General features: G+C 41.5%; 1 protein-coding gene across 1 annotated transcript; it reads right to left on the reverse strand.

The window, feature by feature from the left end:
• Positions 1-786: 786 nt before the first annotated feature.
• On the reverse strand, positions 787-19190 carry galnt1 (UDP-N-acetyl-alpha-D-galactosamine:polypeptide N-acetylgalactosaminyltransferase 1). Its single transcript, XM_083919073.1, has 12 exons — positions 19050-19190; positions 18795-18962; positions 12120-12286; positions 11360-11487; positions 11180-11259; positions 10674-10844; positions 7546-7663; positions 7051-7231; positions 5471-5610; positions 5195-5293; positions 4564-4698; positions 787-2996 (listed from the first exon to the last, which is right to left on the reverse strand). The coding sequence occupies exons 2-12, from the start codon at positions 18884-18886 to the stop codon at positions 2850-2852; spliced, it is 1458 nt and encodes a 485-aa protein (XP_083775199.1). The 5' UTR covers positions 18887-18962; positions 19050-19190; the 3' UTR covers positions 787-2849.
• Between the last annotated feature and the right edge of the window lie 8097 nt (positions 19191-27287).

Here is a 27287-nt window from a genome sequence, read left to right on the forward strand (position 1 = left end):
TGCCAATATCCAATTTGAATGCATGAGGTGCTTTGACAAAAAAAAAAGCAGAGAATCAGCATCTTTTCTTAAAGACGTATATGCAAAACACTGTTGTCTAATATGTCTTCCCGGTGGCACTCTGTGGGTCTAATCCAGACACATGAATGATTCAACAGATCAAAGCTGAATAATCCAGTCTCCACAAAATATGCAGTGAGCCTGCTCCTCAGCTCCATTGCCTTCTCTGCAGGGCCATTTTTATAAAAAAAAAAAGACAAGAGTCCCATTTCCCCACAAGACTTGAGACACTGATCTCTTCACATGGGTGCCTCATGCAACAGTGGTCACATCCCATGACCATGTGGTTGCCACTGAGTCAAACTCTTCCTCTTTCTGTTAAATACTAAGTTTTTACGAATGCCTTCCCATTTTGTTTGAACGTTTGGTGTCGTAACCAAGAAATGTAGTAATTTGCCAAGAAAAGGTAGCGAAGAGGAATGCAAGATAGTAAATGTGGATGTTGACAATGTGTGATTAAAAATATTTCAAAAAGCACATTTTCAAGCGATTTGAGGAAGGAAATGCATTCATGACCTCAAGGATACACACAGTGCCTTTTATCCAGAAACACTAAATGTAAACTTCACTTTTGTTTACCCCCAAAAAAAGCTTAACTCTTGTTTCTTAACTCTGTTTTATGAGTGGGTGTACAGGCAAAAAGAGACTGAAATCATCATTTTCCTCGTATCATTCTGTAAACTTTTTCACCTTTATTTTCTACATTTGGATCAGCTCAGTGTGGAAGCCTGGACATGTCAGTTAACTTCAAACCCTCCCCCCCAAAAAACAAACACAAAATCTGAACAATCGTTACACTCCTTCTGTCTCACAATCAAAAAAACGTTTGCATCTTCCCTTAGCAGTCACTCTTTCAGACATGAAATCCGTCGATGGCGTCCTCTCGCCATCGTGTCCAGTACAAAGATGAACCAGGGTCCTATGTGTTAACCCCATCCTCCACTGGAGGAAGCCCAAATGGTTAAAACCTTTTAAGAAATCACCTCTCCTGCTCTGACTCACAAGACTGATACAAAAAAATTAAAATAAAAAGGAAGCATGATGGCTGAAATGAAATGACACACGTGTAACCATCCAGCTGTCTGGTTCACTGAGATATGAAAAGTGAAATACTGTAGGTGAGCTTGCAAAGTGAGATATGAAGTTATGGATTAAGATATGTCTGCTGCTGCGCTTTTTGTAATCCACAGTTGAACTCTTTACTCCCTTCAACTTTCTACAACTATAATTCTGTCCCTGATTAAGTCTCCTAACACACCTGTGTAACGTCTCCTTGATACTGTAAAAAATGCTTCCCAGGCTTTCATTTCCTACTGTAGATATGTCCTTAGGAGAGTGCAGAGACTCTTGCTCTCTTTAGAAAATAAAAGCAGCTTTTGCTCTTTTGTACAACGGACGTAGGGATACGCTAATCTGACGTCAATCTACGCTACAGGCTCCGTTTGTCGACAGCGAAGAATTTGAGTCCTAGAAAACAGGGAGCTGATGGACTGGGGGATTAGTACTGAAGACACATGCGCGCACGCACGCACATGCACACACACTGACGCATCCATCCACACACTCCACTGGAGGAAAGAAGCCCTTGGAGTGTATTTTTTAAGAGGTCATTGAGAAGAAGATATGACAAAATGGATTAAAGTATCAGGCTAGTGCAGCCTTTTTTCCTATATGTATACAGGATGTGTGTGTGTGCCTTATGGGAGAGTTCCCCATAGTTTAACACTACATTAGGCAGTGAATGAACATCAGTTACATATGCAGAGTCCTCTGTGTGTGTGTGTGTGTGTGTGTGTGTGTGTGTGTGTGTGTGTGTGTGTGTGTGTGTGTGTGTGTGTGTGTGTGTGTGTGTGTGTGTGTGTGTGTGTGTGTGTGTGTGTGTGTGTGTGTGTGTGTGTGTGTGTGTGTGAGTGAAACATCTTTAAAGACAACAGAGACGGACAGACTAGGATTACTGCTCTGTGGCACTCTCACAGTTATGTAGAAACAGACAAAGCCATGTAAAAACTTGACATATAAATCTCAAGATATCACAAACATCATAATTCTCTATCTCTAGATCAAAGACGTCGTTGACACACGTCGGGTCCTTGTGTTCCGTCGTCTCGTATGTTTTTATGTGCAGTCCCTTGGAAATTCAGGTTTCAGTCTGTAGAATGAGATGCCGAGGAGTAACACCAGAGGGAGACATACACTGCTGCAAGACTGTAGGAGTTCATTTTTAAAATCCATTTCAAAATTAAATTAAAAAAAGAAAATAAGGAATTCAGCCCCCTTCTCAAAGCATACATTCGTCTCAGAGCACACACACACACACACACACACACACGCACACTTACATAAGTGCACACACTCGCTCATAAGAGGCAGTCAGTAAACGTTAAGTGATGAGTTGAGGGGTGGACTGCGTTGTCCAGGGAAGCTGTGAGTGCAATCCTTGACTCCACTGGCCAGTTCAATAGTTTTCATATTTGCGCCCAGTAATCGAGTCACTCTCCACGGTTAAAATCTCTTTAAAAAAACAACAAACGCACGTAAAACAACAGCCATCGTCTCCTAGGGGGAGTCTGTCTTCCTTTCTCGTTCTGAGGAGAGTCAAACACACTCCTCCCTCTGATCTCTGGCAGAGGTAGTACCATCCCATCCGTCCTCCTCTCTTCCCGAATCCCCTCATGGGAAGTCTTTCCTTTCCTTGTGCCCAGTTTTAATAAACACATCGGTTCCCCGGATTGCTTACTCTGGGCCGCTGTGTGTGTGAGTGTGTGTGTTTGTGAGTGTGTGGAGTGTGGTCAGAAGACCTCTGGTAGTGTGACGTTGCGGAGTAGCCACTGTTGGGAGCGTGCGTGTGTGCAGTCTTTGACGCTGGGCACCTGGCTGTCCTCCTCGCTGGCCTTGTCCAGACACTGGTTACTGTTGACGTGGATCAGGGTGAGCTTCTGCACAGTGGAGAAACACAGACACAGTATGTGTGAGAGGTGTGTATGTGTGTGTGTGTGTGTGTGTGTGTGTGTGGGGGGGAGAAATAAAATAAATACATATTCATATATATGCAGATTATATTTTCAAAATTCCATGTCAGACTTTAATCTTGAAGTTCCACTTAGTTTCGGCTTTGCTCTCAGCGTGAGGCATGTGTCAACTAGGATATATATCAGCCTAAAACTGAATATTCCACTTACTGAAATGACAGCTGCGCTTAAATATATGTAGTTGGAATATACACCGTTTATCAGGTTTTGGCTCGACCGCAGGAGGGCCAGCCATATGAAGGCAACTGTCGCTGACTGACTGACTCAGGCTTGTCACACAGAGATTCCGCAACAGTGCCTGCAATCACGCCCGTAAAGTATACGAATATCCCATGTGTTTGTGTTACGGTGCTGGCTGCAACGAAAGAATGCTAGAACTCCGGCATTTTGGCAAAGAGGCCTCGGTATCTAGTGTGTGTGAGCCGACCCGACCCAAAAGCTGTCAACTTCATACATTATTGTGACACAACTGTCAGTAGACAGAAGGACAGGGACAGACTGCAGCGCCACAGCACACGCCTATGGGTTTGTTAGATGGAGAGAAAGAGAAAAGCGAGAGGGGAAGAGATGTTGGACTATTGCATGCAATGTGTCTGTAAGTTATTAAGTACTATTCTGAATGATGATTTGTCACTTTTTGACCTCGTTCCGCCCTTCCGGCTTTCCCATTCACACAGATGTCAGTTTGACACTGTTGCGGCTGTGACTCTCTCTGTTGCCGACTCAAAGGCGCTACAGATCTTTCCCCTCGTTCCGTCTCAGTGCCCAGCCCCCAAAATGAAAAGGCAGCGTGAAACGGCTAACTGACTGAGTGAGTGAGTGAAAGAGTTACACCATTAGTTGGGGTAGTCAGCTGGTATTGGTATCCACTTCCTATAACAGAGCGCATTTAAGCCCTGCCACGTGAATATAGGCAATAGGACGTGAGGACGAATAACAGGAAGAATGGGAAAACTGTCAAATATCCAAAGGTCAGTTTTTTCTAACTATGCTTTTTTACTGTAAACACATGCCTCTCTAAGTATGAGCACACACGTTTTACAAGCACTTGAAGTGGAACCTTTTGTCTGGATGATATCGTGATGCTAATTTCCATAAGTGCTTTATTGGTAATTCCCAGCATATGTTAGCACTGACTATTGTATATCAGTCAACATTGAAGTGATACAAATTAACTGTTACAGTTTCTCTACTTCGTTAAATACATTTTGGAGCTTAAGCAGCAACTCAGTTGTGTTTTATCCTATTTTCATGTTAACTGTAAACTGCAGTGATCAGTGTCTTTTTAAGACAGGAAACACTGAAAATCAATCAGAACAACCTAGTCTCCAGTACATTGAAGAGCTGGACAAGAACCCTCTGCGGATGTTCATATGTGCAGATTTAATAAATCGGTTAATCTGTGTATTTATCATGTCCTCACATACACACTAACATATACAGTGCATGCATATTTATCATTTCTTCCACTCACCACAGGGTCATACTCCCACAGCTGGTTGCCTTTGAGGTGATGGCACTTGAGCATCATGACAGGTCCGTTTAGCTTCGATACATCTAGACACAAGTCGTCTGTTCTGATCTCCTTATTTGCCGTGTAAGAGAAAACCTGCACGTCACACAAACAGATTCCAGGTTTTAAAACACGTTTCCATCTTTCTTTTCTCTTTCATGATTACTGCTAGGAATGGCCGTAATTTCTCTGAGGAAGGGGTCACTGTTAGGAGCAACGGCTCTACTCTAAGCTCCCTCCGAGCTGAGCTCCTCACCTGTCTGAGGCCTAGAGTCTGAGACCTAGAGACACATGCGTCGTTTACCACCTGGAAAACGCAAGGTCGGGCATTTTTGTGCACAGGTTTAAGAGTGCAGAGGCCAGTTACGCCTGACGTTGATAAGTGACCATAGCCACCTAACTGTATCATCTCCATCATACATAAAATAACAGAGCCATGAAGCCTGATGAATCGTACCATACTTGAACACGATGTTTGAAGTCCAATAACTTTTAGATAAGGCAGGTCATAAAATCATTTAAAAAAGTGTAAACGATTTACAGTTTTTCAGTCATTTTGTGTCAGTATTTGTTTTTTTTCTTCTTCAGATACCTGGTTGCCTCCCATGCCGTGGCAGTTGAAGATGCCGACTTTTTCATTCTCCTTGCGGGCCATGTTGTCCAAGCATTGGTTGGTCTCCACGTTACGGATCTGAGCAGAATACACAGAGAAACCACATGAAGCAACATCATTCCTTGAACATAAAACCACACCCTTTAATTCAATTCACACAGATTAAGAATGATTGTGTCGGCTTGAATTTCAGCCCTAGGCAGTGAATCACAGATGCATCTGTGACTGTCTGTGTGTGTGTGTGTATGAGTATACCTCTCCCAGGGAGTAATAGTGTCTGGGGATCTGAGAATCAGGGTAGACGTTCTCCAAGTACCAACTGAAGGGTTTACATTGAAGCTTCTGTCTAAGAGCTGAGCGAGACGTGATATCCCCATAGTCGACTTTGGTCACACCTGGACACACACACAAACAGGGTGGTCAGTAACTAAGACATCGAACTTTACTGATGCAGAAGGTTTACAGAAAGACCCAATATCCCTGAATTGCAAAGTTCACATGTCTGATGTTCAAGAACATGAAAAGGCCTATTGTTGAAGTGACACATGAATAGAGGCTTCACAACTCTCCAAATGCACTATTTTAAGGTCACAATTTGTTTCAATAAAGAAAAGAAAATTCAGTGCAGACAGCTTTGCAAATATTAGATTAGGGAGTCTTAATTTGTATAAATCAACATGTGAATGACCATTTGACAATGGTCATTCACATTTTCTAATTCTTCTTTAAAGGTGCTGTACTCGAAATGCAGAAGGATGCCGAAAGGTTGCCTCCACATGGTTTTCATCCCATAACACCAAATACCGATGATTTAGGACGGCCCTCGGCATCTGATTCCGACCCACAGGCACTCCCATGCACGGCTATCAAAACAAAGAGAAACCCTGATTACGCACGTACGCACGCACGCACCTGTAGAGATCAACATCATCTTTTTTAATCAGGCTGAGAAAAAGTATTTTTCTGATGTAAATTTGGGCAGTCTAACATCGGGGTCTCTGAGGAATGACTTGCTTTTGGGGGCAGCTTCTACGTTGGCCTAATTTTTTAGCTTTGGATGTTACTGCTTGGAGTCATCTAACATGAAAAAACCTTAAACCAATATCCTGGATTAACAATGCTACGTTAACCGCGCTGAGCAATGGTTACCACTAACGTCTTATGTGTTGACTCAAATTACTTTTACAGGACAGACACATCAGTTACTGCTGATGGCAAAATAATACCCCATGAACACATACAATCTCACATCTAATAATGACGTGAAAAGAGAATAATCAGGCCCCATGCTGAAACTGTTAAAGTCACTGCATGCAGGTGGTTAAGTGTTAAGATTGCATCAACTGTTACTCTCTTTGCCTGTAGGTGGCCACATCAACAAGTCTACATCTGCAAATCCAACTAGCTCCTGCTGTTACTTTCCTTTCTTGAAGGTCGCACAGATTTAGCAAGTTAAAAACCGGTTTGAGGATAACAGATCAGCTCCCCCATGGGTGAATCTGCAGCCTGCTAAACAAAAATTGAGTATTGGTTTTCGAATGACTAACGAGCTAGTTCAAAAATATTCTCCATTTAGGGACTTTTGCTTTACTTTTGATCGTCTCTCCTTTGCTGGCGTGTGCGAGGGTGTATGTGCAAGTCAATAGATGCTTTGTAGCGTGAAATTAATCCCCCCCCCCCCCATCCCGCACTGTTGGGTCACCACTGCAATATCGCACTGTCACCGGGTTAATGGATAGATCACACCTGCCACAGAGAGTAAACTCCACACATGAGCACATACATGCATACTTACATGAGCGCAAATACACACATTCACTCGCATACACTCTCACCAGGAGAGATGATGTAGAAGAAGTTTTTAAATTCATCCATCCAGACTTCTGCCAGGCGTCGGTTGTTTTTGTTGATGATCTGTCCCGTTCCTCCAGGAAATGTGTAAGGTGTTGCCTTTCTGAACACGTGGCCCACATGGGAACATGTGACAATCTCTAGAGTCCCACCGCACTGCCAAATCTGTGAAATACAACATGTTTGGCATCAACACACATATACTGTACAGTATACTGTGTAGAATAGACATACTGTAAGGCCTCAGCTGGGAGATGGGTGACGTAGTCTGGTCCCGTCTGTGTTGTGACTGAATAAGTTTGATTGAATGCCAGTCAGGATGACGTCTGACAAACTATTAGTCAAGTCAACAATTTAGTCAGAGAAGTCAAGTGTAATGTGCATGAGTGTGTTTCTGAACCCAAGCAGACACTCCTGAATGTCTGCCAGTGCATGGAAGAATAAAGTCATGTCAATTGGCTGCGGGTGTGTTCACTCACTCTGAAAGAGATTTCCAGGTTCTCTCCACCCCAAATGTCCATGCCTGCGTCATATGTGCCGATCTCCTGGAAATAATCTCTGTCTATGGAGAATAAGCCACCTGCCATGGTGGGAGTCCTGGAGAGAGACAAGACAGCAGGGTAAATTAAGAGTGAGGTGGGTAAGGAGCACTTGATTCACTAAAGACCTGCTTTTTAAAAGGTTACACAGTATCTACAGATCCCATCAGAGTTTTAGGTTTCGCCACTCTCACCCCCTGTTCTTTACTGTTTTCCTGTGTTTTTCATTCTCTGTTTTTCTGCTAACTTCTCTATTGCGTGTCAGTGTTTAATGGCCTTAAGGCCCCCCCCGTTTCTGCTGCTGACAGAATGGTTTCCTCCTTTTTAGATCAGGCTTATTTTCTTTACTGCCTGTTTTTGCATTTGTTTGCCACAAGTTCCCTTACCAACACAATATCTTGCAAACAAACAGATTAAACATATCCTGAGAGCACAGAGGGTAAACTTCTGAGAGCAAGAAATAATGAGCAACACAAATACTACAGAAGCTTATTGAAGAACACACAGATGTGACTTAACAAAAACAGAAAATCAGTGTAAAACTAAAACAAAGTGGTGAAGTATGGCAATGTTAATGTGTGCTTCTGTGTGCTGTAAACATGCCAAAGCTCTCTTAACTCTTCAGCTCAGAAATAACCTTTTTTACAAGACTCAAGCACATCACAGTAAAACAAAAACCCACAAAAAACGTATGTACATTTGCACAGTACTGTCAATAACAAGGTAGACAAGCCCCTAACAACAAATTCAGCCGTTGAGGTGTCCTCCTGTTCCATCACTATCTGAGGCTCCTTGCTATGAATTGGCTAATGAAGAACAACTCTCAAGGCAGTAATATTATATTAGCTGACATGACACACCAGATGCACCGTCATTGGAAACCGTTTGGAGAAAGGCAGGCACTTAAAAAAAAAAATTGGCAGGTGTTTGGCAGGAACATACATCTATCAAACTCGCTGAAGTCACGTTGGAGAAGAATTAAAACATCTTTTCCATTGAGAAAAGCCTTACGTTCTCTCAGTGAAGATCTGATATAACTGATGCTACACTAACCTCTTTAGAAGCCGCCATTTTTGAAAGATTTTTTATGACGAATCGCCTCCCTGTGTTGTCACTCACACTTAAACCACACAGGACACTGATTGGTGTAAGCCAGAGTGGCTCGTACACAAACACATTACTTAAAGCATGGTATGGCTCACTGGCTGTACACTACTGTGAAAAGGCATTTCCCCCCTTACAGATTTTCTCTGTTCTTGCTTTTTTGTCACACTTACATGCTTCAGATCATCAAACAAATTTCAATATCAAACATGATTCCATTTATTAAGGGAAAAAAAGCTATCTAAACCAACCCCTATGTGAATCTGTTAAATTATTAATTAGTTCAGTCTGGAAAGGGTTACAAAGCCATTTCTAAGGCTTTGGGACTTTAGTGAACCACAGTGAGAGCAGTAGTGAACCTTCCCAGGAGTGGCCGGCCGACAAAAATTACCCCAGGAACCCAGAACAACACCTAAAGAACTGCAGACCTCCCTTGCCTCAGTTAAGGTCAGTGTTCATGATTCAACAATAAGAAAGAGACGGGGCAAAAATGGCATTCATGGGAGAGTTCCAAGGCAAAAACCACTGCTGACCAAAAATAACACAGCAGCCTATGTCAAAAAAAAAAGCAGCATCTTGATGATCCCCAAGTCTTTGGGTAAGTATTCTGTGGACTAACAAGTTGAAAGTGGAATTTTTTGGAAGTTGTGGATCCTGAACATCATACCAACAGTCAAACATGGTGGTGGAAGAGTGACGGTCTGGGGCTGCTTGGCTGCCTTAGGACCTGGAGACTTGCCGTAATTGATGAAATCATAAATTCTGCTCTCGACCAGACAATCCTGCAGGAGAACGTCCGGCCATCAGTTTGTGACCTTGAACTCAAGGGCACTTGGGCTATACAATGGGACACTAGCAAGTCCACCAAACAAGCCTTAAACAGGCCGTTCATGCTCCAAAACCCTCCATTGTGGCTGAATTAAAACAATTCGGCCACAAGTATGGGCCAAAATCCTTTCTGAAGCCATGTACGACTCCTTGCCAGTTATCGTAAACACTTGATGGCAGCTGTTGCCGCCAAGGGTTGCACAACCAATTATTAGGATTGGGGGTAATTACTTTTTTCACATAGGGCTTGGCAGGTTGTTTTGGATAGCTTTTTTTTCCCTTAACAAATTAAATCATCAACTGCATTTTGTATGTACTCAGGTTATCTTTGTCTGATATTAAAATGTGTTTGTTGATCTCAAACATGTAAGTATGACAAAAAAGCAAGAACGGAAGAAACCTGTAAGGGGGCAAATACTTTTTCAAGGCATTGTACAGTGCTCGGATAAAGTCTAAATGACTTCTATCTTTTTTTTTCCAACCGTGACCCTACAACCCATTTTTGTTTTTCAGGCCAGCCACAAGTCCCCCTGAGGGAGGTTTTGCCACGCACAACTGTGAAAAACAACCGAAAACAGGAGAAGAGTGTTACATAAGTTATATGATGTGTGTGTGACCTTGAATAATGGCGTCAAGCGTGCTTAGAAACAAGAGCAGGAAGAAGAGATGATAGACAGGCAGTAATAAGCTCTTGATTTTCGTTCCAAGGCCTGAGCCATGAGAAATGATAGAGAACAAAACTACACAGAATCTTAATAAACACCTCGACTTAAGCTGCACAGGAAAGTTCAATCTCCTCTTCCATTATTTCTGCAGTAAGGACATTTTACGATTATTAACTGCGGTAAATTAAATGGTGAAGTATGATTACTCTGCACACATCAATTGTAAAAGCCTGTCAGTAACGCTGAAACTCTCAGGCTATAAGTTATTTTTAACCGCTGACTGACAGAGTGGTTGATAGTGTTTATGTATGATCATGTGGTATTTGTCTAATGATTCGAGTTTGCCCCTTTAGGCAAATTCTCTTCTCACTTGACCAACAAAGAGGAGTAAGGGTCAGCTGCACAACAGCAACCCTGGAGCTGGTAGGGATGAAATAAAACAGGCCCGGATGGTCCCACTGTATCACCAACCTGACAGGCAGCGTGCGGTCTCCTTTGCGGCGGTCCATCTCTCTCTGGGGTACCGGGTACCAGCGGAAGTTGAGCTTCCAGTTGAAGCCCCCGTAAGTCATGTCAGATCCTGCCATGTACTCAAAAGTATCATCACTGATCACGTCGATGATGGGACACACCACCGTTCTCCTACAGACACACAAATACACATTCATCAGCCTGCTGTCCATAACCTTGGGGGGGGGGGGACTACATGCCCATCTGCATTTTGTGACACCTCCAGGATTTAATGCATTTAAACGATGGACCATGCTGTGACATCACATCATCACTTATCACACTTCTCTCTTAAACCCTGCGTCTGTGTGTGTGTGTGTGTGTGTTTCTATTACAGGAAGCAGTAAACAAGGAATAAGTAATTAAGCATCAAATTAACACAGGGGCAAGCCCCCTGTAGGCTTAACAATAGATTATGTTTTTTAAGTGCTTGTTATAGGTGTATACGTCTTTTGCGTGTGTCTTACTTGTCTTGCTTGATGCGGGCGAGCAGAGGCTCTAGCCACCCTGTTGTGCATTCACAATGAGCATCCAGAAAGGTTATGACCTAGAAACATGGAGAAAAAATAAACATTAGATAAACCCAACAGTGCACGCACCATATGGTGAGCACATCACTGGCTAGTGGATGTTACGCGCACACACACCTGGCCAGTGGAGATGGACGCTCCCTTGAGGCGAGCACGAATAAGTCCAGACCGCTGCTCCATCCTCACCACTCTGACAGGGACTTCCAGCCTTCTGACATATTGCTCCAATGGCCGCTTTAGGAAATCTTTGACATACAAACAAACATATATGCAATAAAAGAATCCAAGAAACACACGTAAGCACCCAAGACAGACGAAAACACACAAACGCACAACAGAAGACGGATTACGAGTCACTCCTCCGAACTATTTCCTTTGTAGCGACAGAGATCAAAGGTGAGAGCATGCTTGGGTTTTTGCTTGCGTGATTGTGCCTCAGCATGCCTGCCGACATCCCTTCTATCTAAAGAGAGCTCCTGTACCTGCATTCACCCGCCATCCCACCCCACCGCACACACACATCCTCTGATTTGCACCATCCAACCTGAGATCCCATAGGGTAAAATGATGCTGTGTGGTGGCGGATGGTGGGGATTGAGGGTAATAACAGAGTGTAATCCCTACGGCTGGCGAATTAAAGACCTAATCTCCCCCAAACAGGGATTAGCAACATTGCACAGGGTGGAGTGGCGCACACAGGCCATATATGCTGACTGGGTGTTGGGCACCAACACAGACACTTATACACACATGCACAAACACAGCTACACACACACAAACCTGGCAAAATCATAGAGTAGGTCTAAAAAATAGGCTAAGCCCCAAACAAGAGGGAAAAGCACTAAAGGAATTATCTGCAGTGTGTGAGTGTGTATACCTCTCTCGCTGGCATCGTCCACCAGGACGATTTCCTCCAGCAGAGTGTGTGGAGAGCGGTCAATGACTGAGTGGACAGTTCGCAGCAGTGTGCTCCACGCCTCATTGTGAAATACAATCACCACGCTGGTTCGAGGAAGATTATCGGGGTATAACTTGTTCTTACACCTACAAAGAGAAGAGAACAAAAATGCAACTTAATGCAAATACGTATATGGGGGAAAAAAAAGCAAAATTAAATCACTCCAACACTGAACATTGAAGGATGTTAGGAAAACACTGAACAGTGAGTTTCAAAAAATTATCTCTTGACAACAAAATGGCTACTATGCAGACTAAAATGATCACACATGAATACAATTGGGCTCACTGAATCCACAAGAGCCTCAGATTTCCAGTCATACCCAATTTATTCAATTCCAAGACTGTTCATGGAATGCAGAAATATTCAAATACACCATTTTTAGAGCAGCCAAAATAACACATGTACACTGCATGCAAAAAAATCCATGGTTATTGCCCCAAACTGCATGGGATTAACATACATGTCAGTAAAGGGATACTTCTGTGTACGCACAGAAGCCATTTTTATTCACATATCTTGGGACCCATATAAAAAAGGCCATTCCAGTTTTTCCATGCCGAAATTAAGCCTAACTACAGTAGAGAGCGTTATTAAGCCCCCTTTTTGGTGAGCTAGCACGGCAGTTGGTATTAATGGATTCCTTAAGTTTTCTAGTTTCGTATGATGTCATCATCATGTCATCCTGACAGCACAATCTGTGAAAAGGTAATGTACCTCTCCCTCCACCTGCTGCTCCCTGAGTGCCCCTAATGACATCTGAAAGATTCCTCCTCAGCCGACCTAAAACAACCAATCAGAGCTAAGGAGTCTCTGATGAAGTGTCAATGACTGCTTATGAACTCCGATCAAACCTGAAAACTAAATATGAATGAATATGCTGTTACTGTATTGCCTATTTCTCGCATAAAGTGTTTTTAGAAATATATTTTAGTTTTCTGTTCAGCCTGTTTTTTAAAATGAGAAGGTTTGTGACCAAGTGCAGCAGGCAATACAGTAACAGTTGATCAGCGCGCAAGGAGTTCACAAGGCAGAGTTACAGGACTTTTTCACAGATTGTCTGACAGGAAATAGTGACAGTGTCAACCACTAAGAAAAAAAAACTTAAATATAAAGTTACCTACTTCCGCTTTTAAACTGAGATACAGCCTCTTAAACATAATAATGTTGGCCAAGATCACCAGCGGTCCTGCGAGTTTTAGGTGGTTTATAAAAAATGTGTTTTTGTGAATCGATACAGCTTCACAAATCCGAATATCACCATACTCAAGTTTATTGATCTGTCCTTACACCCCTATGACACACTATCAAATGACCCAGAAAATGGCATGGTACACTAACAGGAAGTGTGACAATTTCATCGGAAATCAACATAGATGTGGTTACACAAACTAACCACATGTGCACTAAGTGAAGTTTTTCGTCTTTGTACACAGACAAAACTGAACTGACAGAGACAGAGTGAGAAAAGCGAAAAACACTCTAGTAGAGACATCACAATCCTGCCTCTGTCTTATTGTAAGAGACAGCTACAGAGTGCTACAGCTGAAGTGAGTCTATACAAAGGGAGAGCTGAACAAGAGGGAAATCGCTGGGACTTAAACATCAACTAAACCGCATTAGTCTGTCATGGAATCGCTGCATTAATCAGATCATCCTTTATGACCTCGTGAAAAATCGAATTTTTATCGACTTCAAACGCTGAAAACTGAGGGTGAAAAATGAGCAAGCAGCTGAGCGCATATCCCCAGATTTAGACAGAGAAAGACAGACACATAGAAATAGTGGGTCAGCATGATGACAGTTGATTAGTGATGCTAATTAGAGTGAGTCATTATCATAGCAGTGTAGAGCACACACATCAAACGCTCTTATTGAGAGACACACAGGGATGTAAACGTGTAACAGAGGAGAGCAGGCATGAGTGGAGATGAGAAGATGTATATTAGTGTCAAAAGACTAATTTAAATAGTTCTCCACAGTATTCACTGTAATACTTCAATGATCATACTGATTGGTTTTCATTGTTTAGGTCATTAATAAAAACAAAGTCTGTGATGTCTAGATAACACCTGACCACTTAGTTATGGTTTTTAAGATTCACTTTGTACCTCACAGACAGCCACTGATTAAGGTTTATTTTAGTACCTATTTAACCTGCTTGATGTAGCAACTTCAAAACATAGTGAACCTTTACAGCAGTTGCTTTATAGGTTCAAAACAAATCAAATTTATTTACATAGCACATTTCAACAGCAAGACACTTTAAAGTGCTTTGCATAAAACAAAAGGTAATGGTTTAAATATAATTCAAAACAATTATTAAAGAGCCAAGATAAATAAAACAACAAAAACAAGCTATAAATATATATATATATATATATATATATATATATATATATATATATATATATATATATATATATATATATATATATATATATATATATATATATATATTTATATATATATATGCACATGTGCAGACAGCACGCATTCCCATAGGGCTATTTTATCTATAAAATGATTCTCAAGTGAATATCCAGAACATCTACTGCTGTATTATAATGATATTTATCATGTTTAATGATACATCATAAACAGTGACAGAAGACTGTATCGATTCTGCAGCTTATAAATACTTTTATTATTTTGGCCAACAAAATCAGTTTTGGGGTTCTATGAAAGACAATCTTTAAATCTGCGGGTTCTTACAAGAGTGATTGATGACATTTTTATATTTAAGAAACAAGAGCAGGAAGAAAAGGATGATAGGCAGTAATAGGCTCTAGGTTTTGTTTCATGCTGCACGTAATACCACACTTTCACTGCAATATTTACATACAAAAGACATCACTAAATAGTGTTACAAAGAACGTACATTGCTGTTTTGCTGAAGTTTTACTGTTGCATCATATCCATACAAGGATCTCATAATGATCTCATCCAGCAATATTAACCAAATAATTTTCTTGAAAGCATGCTCTATTCATTGGGAATAATACACATATTACAGGTGGATTGATTTGCATAACAGATGGCAGAGAATAGGGACTAATCCAATTCCAAATTCATGTAAAATGAAACTCTCCAAATAAAAAAACTCGAGACCATCTCGCGATGGGATTTCACCAGCCGTGATGCCAAATCGGGCCAGGGGTGTAAAGTTGTGTGATAGTGGCCACTTCCCTACTTCATATCCACCTATTGATGGCTCCCTTGCTCAGACCACACCCATCTTTGAACTCAGCCTTTATTTTGATCTGAACCACACGTCTGTAAAATCTTGTGACGCCATCAAGTTATCAGGCCAGGGCTGTAAAGTGGGAGGGGGGCTTATCCCTGCCCCCTTGCTCACACCCACAAAGTTTTGTGACGGTTGCGACACTATTACAGTGACAAAATCTGGCCACAGATAGACATATAAACACCTGGCTAAATACTCAAACCACCTGATAAAGCACATGTCAGTTTTGCTGGAGAACAAGTTAAAGCATACCTCTGTACGGCACAAAACACTGCAGCCTGCCATGATACCTGCCTGCAAGCTCTCTGACGTTAAACTGTCTCAAAGTCAAAGTATTTTGTCAAAAGACGCTCAGTGAAACATTCAACTCTCACAATAGCCAGATGAAATATGACATCCCATAATTCCCTCCCTCCTTGTGATTATCCAGAGCGCTGAAATGCTTCCTTTCTCTCTCTGCTACTTATTCTGACAGAAGGAATGTAACAGCGACGGAGGAGAGGAGGTCAAGAATATATTCTCTCTCTCTCGTGCATGTGTGCTCGTGCTCGTACTCTCTACAAGGAAGGGAAGTTGATGATCACACAAGATGATTCACTGTAAAAACAGAGACACCCCTGGGGTCTTTCAACTTTTATACACATCAGTTATTTTTTCTCTCTGTTCTCACTAACAAACAAACAAAGAAACAAATGGAACAACCAACACTTTCCAGACACAATTGTCACTGTGCATCTGATATAAAACAAGACCTCCGTGTGTCCAACGAAACAACATGTGTTGACATATGCTGGCAAACGCATCGTGTCTCATGATGTGTGTTAAAACGTGAGGAGTGGTTGTGATTGTGTATCCAAACAGTTGCCAGAGCAACATTTGGCAACAGCAAACCAGGGTAATGAGTTACAGGCTGTTTCTCCAGTCAGTGGATTGTGGGGATAGCAGACTGGTTCTGATTATACGGCGACAGTACACACACACATATATACACTATATATATATATATGTGCATTCACATAAAAATGTTGCAGTCAAAATCTAAAAAAGGAGAAAATGTCAAGTTGTCTGAAAGGTGTGGTCATGGAAAGAAAACACACACACACACACACACACACACACACACACACACACACACACACACACACACACACACACACACACACACACACACACACACACACACACACACACACACACACACACACACACACACACACACACACACACACACACACACACACACACACACACACACACACACACACACACACACACACACACACACACACACACACACACACACACACACACACACACACACACACACACACACACACACACCCTGTCTTCTCCTGTTTATTTTCTTTAAACTTAACGACTGCACTGCTGACAATAATGAAAATAAACCATCAGTGAGTTTCCACTTCAAAGTTGCAGCTAATGGTGACCTGCTTGGCGATGATGAATTCATTCACACATTTTCCCTAAACCATCCGATCCACACACGGACACATTTTCTTGCTCGATATTGACTCGGCCTTATCTCCTAATTGGAAAAGCAGATAGACGGAGAGAAGGCTGAGTGAAAACACACCTAGTAATCAACTCTTGCTCAAAGACTAAAACCCATTTCACGGATCAATGTCCCCTGTCTTTCCCAGCCTGTCTAGTGTGCATGTGCCCCTGCCTGTCAGTCTTGTGTCTGTCAGTCAGTTTTTCTCTCTATCGCGCTGAAAACCTTCATTACTGATCCATGCAAGTTCCTCTACTGAAGCACATAAAGGGGCAGAGGGGGATGGGGAGCCGAGCTGGTTTCCTCCTGCTTGAACTAACCTTAAAATATTTCTAAGCTGCTGGACCGATGCACACCTGTCTGCTGTTCTCTCTCTCTATGGTATCATTACCTCCTTAATGTGATGTATTTCCTTTTGAAAAAGGACAGTAATTGATCAATCTTTAGGGTAAATCAATGGTCTATTAGTCATCGAGAGAAAGGCATTTGACATTACAGGCAGGAAGGTGGGATGGTTATAAAATCTGTCATAACTGTATTGGTTGGACCTTTTAGTAAAGTCTGCGTAGGCAGCATGAGGTCACCACATAAAATCGAGATAGTAGTGTTCACAGCGGAAACGTGACAAAATAATACTCATAACTGTCTCTGTGCACACTGACAGCGTTTTCACCTGCAGTTTGTTTCATTTCTTTACACAGACTGATGGGAAACTCACAGGAGAGTTTTGGCCACTGTCACCCTGCATCATCAGTGTAACATGAAGCAACATGGGGGGGAAATCAAAATGCTGCATTTTAACTGTATGTTTGCTGATGTCACAATGAAGTATGAATAGACTGTAAGTTGACCCCAAACAGATTTGAGGTGGGACAAAAATGAGTAGTCTGGTATAGCAATAGAAAAAATTGTACAAAAAGTACTAATAGGACACAAGCATAACACACCACGGTTTGAGCTACTTCTGACTATCCTGATCAGGGAAAATCCCGCACTAATGCTAAAATGCATACGTACATACCCCTTACTGTGTGATTTGCATTAAATATGCATGGCTGATACGGGCCGCATGTCATGACAACACTTCCTGTTCACACTCAGCTAAAGGTTTAACGGTCGGTTTCAGTCTGGTTTTTAGTCATCGAAAGAGTTCAACTGAAAGCTTTCACACCCACAAATGTACTTTACCTCACAGCTGGAAAAAAATGTAAATGAATTGTGGACAATATGTAGAGTATGTATGTATGTATGTATGTATGTATGTATGTATGTATGTATATTGTATGTATTTATGCAAGTCTATGGATGCCATGGATTCTTTCAGGCCACGGCACTGTTTGGTTCTCTGTCTAAGATTTATTGTTTTAATTGCTTCGTAAGGCATACATTTATGTACCATTATCTAACATATGATTTTGAATGTTTTACAGTGTTTTTTTATTTATATATATGTGTATATATACATATAAATACACAAACACACATATACATACGGTATAGATGGTATATTATGTCCTTTAGTAAAACACTTGCAGATAAATATAAAAGTAAAAAATAAATTATAGTTATTGTCTTCCCTAAGTTATGCATCCATACATGTGTCTCGCTCTGTGTTGTTAACTCATTAACTTCATATCTAATATTTACAGAACACCAGTTGCTCACTGTGTGACTGATGGTGCAGCTTTCATGCCAGACGTCTGGCTTGTTGTTTATAACTGATAATCAGTGTGAACTATCCCATCAGTGGATGCCAGTGAGAGTCATTTTGAGGGGAACGTAATGAGTGGAGTAAGTGACAGGTCAGATGATTAGCTGAAGGGAGGCTGCTCACCCTTCCAGGCGGACATCAGGCAGTGACCGATTGAGAGCAATCATCTCGGAGGCCATGAGGTTGAACTGGTTGATCTTAAACATCTCCTTCATCTTGTCCTGGTTCTCTTAGGGATCACCACAGGCTTCCCCCCTTCACCAGGTCCGTCCCTCGGTCTGGTCAGGGCATCTGCAACATAAAACACGCAGAGGATGCTGGAGGATGCAAGACTGTGTCTCTGCGATCACATGTATATGTTTGGCAATTTACACTCACCTTGTCTACCAGGCAGTCCTCTCTCCTTTTTGTCGTCACACTTGTTGCACTCACTGAAGTAGAGTAGAATGAACATGTCCAGCATCACCCACACCAGAGAGGTGGCCAAAACCACCTTACAGTAGGCAAACCTCGCATCCTAACAAAGTAATGAGAGACAGGAGGGGTTAGAGAGAAATTGACTGTACATGTTAGTAATGTTGAGTCCTGAGGTGCACACAATCACAGGCCTTTCCAAAACTCTGCAGAAGAGATCACACTTTATTTCTCCTCATATCTCCGTGCCTTTCTACTCACTCCGCTCAACCTCCACCCCCACCGCTCTAGCCTGCCTGCCTGCCCGCCCGCCTGCCTCACTCTCACTCTTATCTGTCGGTTGTTTATCAGTGCCTCTCCAAACGGTCACCTTCACACTCAAAATGAGCCTCAAAATAAGCACTGTGCATTGCTGGATTTCTGTCTTTTATCACTGCAGAAGAAAAATAGAAAATCTATGAGGGCTTTTGTAAAAGTGTATCGGTTAAGTTAGTGTCTGGCACCATTATAAGCACAGTGAACTTTGACATTCGTTTCATGGTATCTAAGCAAAGCTTTAGGTGATTTCAAGTTTCGAACAAAGTTCCAAGGTGGAAATAGACTTTTTTCTGTGTCAGAATTCCCAAACATCCAGCAGTGTACAAGCCAATCTACCCTTTATGCGATGTAACATACCAAATACCGGCGTGCTTACACTAACAGACACACACACAGAGAGAGAGAGAGAGAGAGAGAGAGAGAGAGAGAGAGAGAGAGAGAGAGAGAGAGAGAGAGAGAGAGAGAGAGAGAGAGAGAGAGAGAGAGAGAGAGAGAGAGAGAGAGAGAGAGAGAGAGAGAGAGAGAGAGAGAGAGAGAGAGAGAGAGAGAGAGAGAGAGAGAGAGAACCTGCGATAGTAATTGCTTTTCTTTGGCAGCAGCGAGAGACAGACACAGCCACATTAAAATTCCTCTGCTCCCCTTTCCTTCGCTCCTCCAGCCCCATCTCTCGTCTCTTTGGCTGATTCTCTGCCTCAGTGATCCCTCAGGTTGCAACAGCACAAGCAGAAGGGAGAAATTAATTTGGCCACAGCAATTTCTCTTGTGCCCCTGGTCGAAAAAAATGTTTGTGCATAGCTAGCTTAGCTTAGCTTAGCTTTGCTTAGCTTAGCGGCCACAGAGGATGGAGAACTGCAGAGCAGCATTTTAAATTCCAGCTGATAGGATTCTGGTTGCACAAAGTGCCGTCCACAGCAGAAAACAAGAGTGAAAATGTGCATGTTCTCACAAAGACTGTCTTTTCTCAGACTTCTGTGCGTGAGCCACATTGTCATGTCATGACAATGCAGGTTGACCATATCTAGCAGGTTAAAGCTATGTCCTGTAGATATGTATGTAAAGCCAGGGAAGTACACTCTGGTTTTATATATATACAAAATATAATACTGAATGGGGCCCTACCACAAATAGACACTATAATCATGCTTGTTGTAATGAGAGATTAGGGCTGCAAGAAAAAGTCAATAACAAGGAGCACTATCATTTGACAAGATCGAGTCAACTGCAGCAGTTTGATAAAAAAAACAACTTCCGGGGCTCTTTTTGACCCTGAGACTTAAGATTTCATATCTTGTCAAGCTTTTCATGCGATTCACGGGAGTTTCGCAACCTTGCAAGATGTTATCTCTCAGGTTAACAAAGAAACTAGAGCAGAGACGGCACCAGCGGATACATGCAACGTGCTGATTGCTAGGCACAGAGAAGAAAATATTTCAATCAAATCAAGTTAACAGCAACAAGGGCATTAAGCTGGCACCAGGCTGCTATGGATCCAATTAAATTTAAAATGGGACCCTTGGTTTACAAGTCTCTTATTGGTCTCCCATCTAAATGAAGAACCATTCATGTCAGATCATTGGAGAGTGGCCTTTTTTAACTTTATCAGTATATCAGCTTTACTGACACCTCTGGAGCTCCTCTTAGAAATTCTCAGACAGACGGAGATGGTTTAAATAAAAATACCCTCTGTCAATTTGATTAAGATGATCTAATGATCCGTCCTACACAGTTTAACATTAATAATAACTCAATTAGACCATTAATTAATCTGACTGACAAAAAATGATTTAAGCTTCTCAATTGTGAAGCTTTGCTGCTTTTCTGTTTCTTATGTGAAGTTAAACTATAGTAGTGTTAGTCAGACAAAACTAGAAATTTCAATCAGACCAAACAATTAATGGATTAAGCGAGAAACCATCAGCAGAATAACTGGCATTGAAACTATTTGTTAGTTGCACCCCTAGTGTCTTGAAGTGTTTACTGTATTATATTATAGTTGTATTCAAATGAGATTTGCAAAGCATTTTAAGATGCTATCATGTGCTTCCTTTAGAAAGCAGTTCTTTATTTAATTAATATATACATTAAAAAGTAGTAGTATGATTACTGTTTTTTCCAAATCTATTTTAGAACACAACGCATCTTCTTGCAGGAATAATGATGCACAGCAAAACAGCCTACCCTACACCTAATGCTTATTCTCAATCAAAACAGTCACCTTTACCCTTTAAGGATTTATTTTCTCAAAACCACAACTTCAAAACACTGTTTCCTTACAAAACATAATTAAATCCACATTCGCATTCTGTTAATGATCAGCCCCGCTGTGGAGAACACACTCAAGTGCTGTTGCTTACCAAGCGAGTTCATTTTTAAATAAGGACTACTCAAGGAATCGATCAGTCACGCCCATCCCTAACATTAATCAATACAATAAAGGTTAGTTGCAGTCCTGAGCACATATTACACACATTTATTTTTAATATAGTAGATTGTATAGATTGTATAGTATATAATCTCAAATACAGTGACGGTATTTACACATGCGTTCTGTGTGTGTGTTCGCACAAACAAGTGTTACTCTTTGCAGTAAGACAGCACATGGGTAATGGCAGAGTGCTATAAAAAATTGGCATGCTGTACGTCACTGTATGTATTAGCTTTAGCCCTTACTGTTTAATGAGTCTACTTTCTTCTCTGATATATATAGCCTGTGTTTTTCTGTAATCTACAGTTAAGTACCCAGGTTTTCTCGATGTTTGAGGGTTACCACCCCATCCCTGATACACTTTAAACTCTAAGACAGTTTGGTGTTACACTAAAGTCAGAACGGCTCTGGGGAAAACCAACATAAAACAAAATAAACTTGGTAGGAGTTATGAAATGCATTATGGTATATTCCTGCAAAGTAACAGCAAGTTAATTCACAGATCCTCTCGGATATCCTCAAAGACTTTGTCAAATTGCTTGTCTCACTGTTTGAATCACTCCTCACAGAATTCTTGAAATTCCAGGATGAGTGGGAAGCCTGAAATTCAGTCCCTGCTCTAAAATCTCTGCTCTTGGTTTCTCTGACCGCTGCTGGATTGTGCCGGCCTGGCTTGAACTCCACACAGTAACATGACACAACCTGATATCACAGCAGAAACTTGGATTACTTTCTCCTTTCCTGACACACATGCAGAGCTAGGCACATATGCCAAACACATAACAGTGCAGAAAGACACCCACATGGAGGCACACCATCAGAGAAACACACACACACACACACACACTGCGCAAAGTCATGTCAAAATGATGTCAGAGATGTCAACTGTTTTTCTTGAATGCTACTTGATCGGAGCAGATGTAAAAGAAGTAGACAGCAGCGCCCCAAGCAGTAGCAGAGAAGATTTATTGCATATATTGACTTAACACACTTTCCCATCGTTGTCTCTCAGCCTTGCCTCTCCACTCACTGCATTTCTAATCAGGCATGGCAGAGGACACCTCAGGTCTCCTCTGTGCTCACTGCAGCCCCGGGCCCTGCTCATCTGTGTGTGTTGCATGTGTGCAAGTGTGTGTCGGTTTTAGTTTATGTTGGGCGCTAGTCTCTTTGAAGTCTCTTTTAAACAGCTTGGCTCCCTATGACATTAAACAGAAACACAAATCTCCATCCCTCCATCTCCACGCTCTCTCCCTAATCCATTAACATATCACGTTCTCTCCATCTTTCTTTTTTATCTCCATCCTGGACCTCTCGCTCTTTCTCTCTCAGTTACCGCCTGCTATCCCCCTCCCCCTCCCCCTCCCCTGTTCGTCTCCTAGTGATGCCGTCTCCTTTCAAGAGCGGTTGCCATCACTACTTCCCTACAAGAACACAATTTCCCCCTTCACATCCTTCTCTGTGTCTCTCTTCATATCCCCTCCTCTCCTCTTCTCTACAGGCTTAATCCCTCTTTAGAGATTGCACAACCAGAGTTTCTCACAACCACTTGGAAAAACTGTGGAGCGAGAGGATCCAGAACTTCACTCGTTTCACACTTTATGACTTTAGGAGTGGGGAGCCTCCCTTCTGGAGATTTATGTTTATCATGTGTAAAAGAAAATTAAGAGGGAGGAGAGATAGTGTTTATATGAGGGAGTGTCAATGAGAGAGGAGGATTTATGGGTTACTAATCAACACAAAGTTTGTGCTGCTAATTCATATAATAAACTACAAACTGTTAATTTGCTTGCTCTCTGTGCAGCCTAGTTTATGAAACCAGATGCCTTTTAATCAACCCACTTTCTCCGGTATAAACAAGTGCGTAAAAATACATGTTGCTGTTTCAAGCATCTTAGATGAGAAAACAGAAAAACAGAGTTGGTGCTATTGAAGTGTGCAAGCTGTCCTTGGGTCATATGGGCATGATAAGCTCAACCGTTTCCAAGACAACGCAGATGGGAGTGGTGATTTTCACAACAGTTGTAATGCCTCTCAACTGGAGCAGAACGAGGAACAAGCTAATATTAGGGAAGTGAAACAGAACAAGGAAGTCTGAAGCCCCATCTCCATTGCTCTCTATGGAGTAGCCGAGGTGCACAGCTGCTCCTGTCAAAAAGGCTGGGGTCACTTCATTTTCAGTTCGCAACCTTGACAGCAAACATGAACTGATCCGACATAGGAAGTAAAACGAGACACGAAAGTGTACTGGAAATCATATATCGTACATAATATTAATAGTATATATATTAGCAATTACACTCACTCACTCACTCCTCATCTTCAACTACTTAACCGGAGTCAGGTCGCAGGGGCAGCAGCTCTAGCAGTGGACCCAAAACTTCCTTTTCCCGGGCCACATTAACCAGCTCTAACTTGGGGATCCCGAGGTGTTCCCCGGCAAGTGTAGAGATATAATCTCTCCACCTCGTCTTGGGTCTTCCCTGAGGCCTTCTTCCAGCTGGACGTGCCTGGAATACCTCCCTAGGGGGGCGCCAGGGAGCATCCTTACCAGGTGCCCGAACTACCTCAACTGGCTCTGAGTTCCTCACTGATGACCGAACTTCTCACTCTATATGTAAGGGAGACTCTAGCAACCCTCCTGAGAAAACCTATTTCGGCCGCTTTTACCCGGGACCTCGTTCTTTCCGTCATAACCCAGCTTTTATGACCATAGGTGAGTGTAGGAACAAAGATTGACCCGTAGAATGAGAGCTTCACCTTGCGGCTCGTCTCTCTTTTCGTCACAACTCTGCGGTAGAGCATTTACATATGCATATGTACAACTTATTGGTTTGCCACAGTGTTTTATGGTGAAGGTGGGTCCCTTCCAACCACCTCCTCATAAAAGTTAATAGACTTTTATGAAATAAAACATTAACCTTTAGTGAAAAAAAGCTGAGGTGCTATTTCACACTGCAAACACCATAAACAGTTATTTTGTAAATGCGGCCTTTGTTTACACCTGTTTCCAGAAACTTAATCAATCACAGAGAGAATCAAGAACAAATAGACCAGGGAGTGTAAAGCTTACCACCATGAAACCCTGATTTATTTATATTTTTCACTTGACTCGTCACGGATGTTGAATATTAGAGTTATCCCCTAAATGTTGATGATGATTCATCTTCATTCTCGAAGCCCCCCAGAGTTGAGCTCCTCCTTTTTATAAGCTATGTCAATGTGGTCAGAGCAACGCAGATTAACCACATGGCAGGCTATAAACTTTTACAAACCGGTCCGGTATGACTGACACTTTGGATGAAAGCCTGTCAGTAGCCAACGTATGCAGACTCCTTAGTGCATTAGTACCTTTTAAAAGGAGGCACACTTTTTAATTTTTTAAATCTGACGTTTTCAGACCAGATTCGATGATGATCGAAGGCAGATTAAACATGAGTTAGAGGAGTTTAGTGTGGGGTGGTAGCTACCGCAGGTGTACTGGACTGTACTGTAACTGCGCATGAGTCATGAATAATATAATTATCATGACTGTAGGTGAGGTTCACAGATTTGATTGTTTTGTCAAAAGTACTATTTCCGAGGAATAAATTTAAAGAGCAGAAACAAATTTTGTTAAAAACTCATCGTAAATAATGCAAAGAGTGAAGCCAACAGAACTGCCATGGCAGCGTAAAAGTCCCAACTGAAATAGATTACCAATGCAAAGCTTGGCACAGGGCAAAGTGGAATTAAACACTTCAATCTCCAATCACTTGGGTATTTTGGTCCACAATCAATATACATTATTGTCCCAGAGGGTGTTCCCTTAACAGTTGGAGAGAGTGCAGCTGCCTGGCTATACAGTACCAGCAAACCACAGACAACCACACAGCACATGTATACAAATAAATAAACGGACATAATAACTCACAAAACACAACATTATGCCTTTTGGTCTGTGCTGTAACTGCACATTTAACAACTCGTATCATACGAAGTGGAGGTTTCGATGACACGGACACAGTTGAAGAAAAAAAGTATAATACATCTATTTACACAATTAACACATGATAAAAGACAGTGTGTTAATTGGTGTTAACTCACTCTCTCTCACACATACACACAAAAACAAATCCCAATACTGACAGTCTGAGCTGTTTGACCTGGCAGGTTTGTATGTCTGGCCTCTGCTGTGTGTCAGCTGCTCTCAGCTCTGCTACTCTTACCACTACTAAGGCCAAGCAGGCAGGATTTATGAGCCTTCGGCATCACAGTAGGGTGTTCCTGGCTATTAACCCCTTCAATGGTCTACCTGGATTTACATTACACTATGCTTTTAATTTTCTATACAGGAATTTGTTCTTTTGCAACCATACTATTTGACTGTTTAAATCTTTTTACAGCACCATGGGCAAAAAAAGAGCAACTCCCATGAATCTTAAATCAGTATCTGGAAGTAATAGGTTTCTTGAACTGGGAATACTGGGAGAAAACTGATGCCGCTGAAAAGAAAAAAAGGTTTAAACACAGTGTGTTTAAAATATATATAATGTATTGTTTACACAATTGCCCAGTTACTCAAAGCACAAGAAGGGAAAATAATTTACAGAAACATAAAACTTGATTGAACTTGGTACAACTTTACAGTAAATATATTAAAAGTAAATGCTGACACATGGAACACTTGATTCCAGGGCAACAAAACATAACCAAATATTGCTAAAAGGATAAATTGATTTTGACTGCTTCTTGCATTATAAATTAATTTGTTCAGCAGCCAAACATTGTTATTGTGTTGTTTTTGCATCACTAAACTATATTATAATAGAACAATTTGTTTATTTATAAACATACTGCCTTGGATTTTATGCAAATCTTAAATTTGGGCCATTCAAATAGTATAATAGAGTATTTGTAATATAATAGAGAGAACAACCCTTTATATGTACCCACACACAAAACACTACCTACTGTAAGAAGTAAGCAAAAAAAATGCCTGAAAAGGCAGTCAAACAACCACAATTGAAAGCATCTGCAATGCGTCAGAGACCCCAAGAAAAACAATTCATCACTAACGATGGATTCTGATTGTATATCACAACTAAATTTTAACAATACAGCAGTACAGTATTAACTAGAGTTATTCCAATACCCGTACCAGTATCATGAATGCTTCAGATACTGCCCAAAATGCTGGAATTGGTATCTGCGAGTATGCAACTCTGCCTCAACCCGATACCAAGTAATTTAGCCCTGAATCTACTTTTTCACTTATGACTGACTAGATAATAAAATAAAGTTTTGTGGCATTCATTCTCTGTATGCATTTGTTCATGTTTTACGAATGGTTTAATCTGAAACAGAGCAATGGAATTGGTATAAGGAAAAAAAAAAGTTTACTCTAATCTGAGCACCAGGGGTTATTCTGCTGAAAGTACATAGTCCTTGAAAACACATGAACCATACAGATTTTAGAGATA

The sequence above is a fragment of the Echiichthys vipera genome (genome assembly GCF_963691815.1).
Source record: "Echiichthys vipera genome assembly, chromosome: 8".
Taxonomy (NCBI): Eukaryota; Metazoa; Chordata; class Actinopteri; order Perciformes; family Trachinidae; genus Echiichthys; species Echiichthys vipera.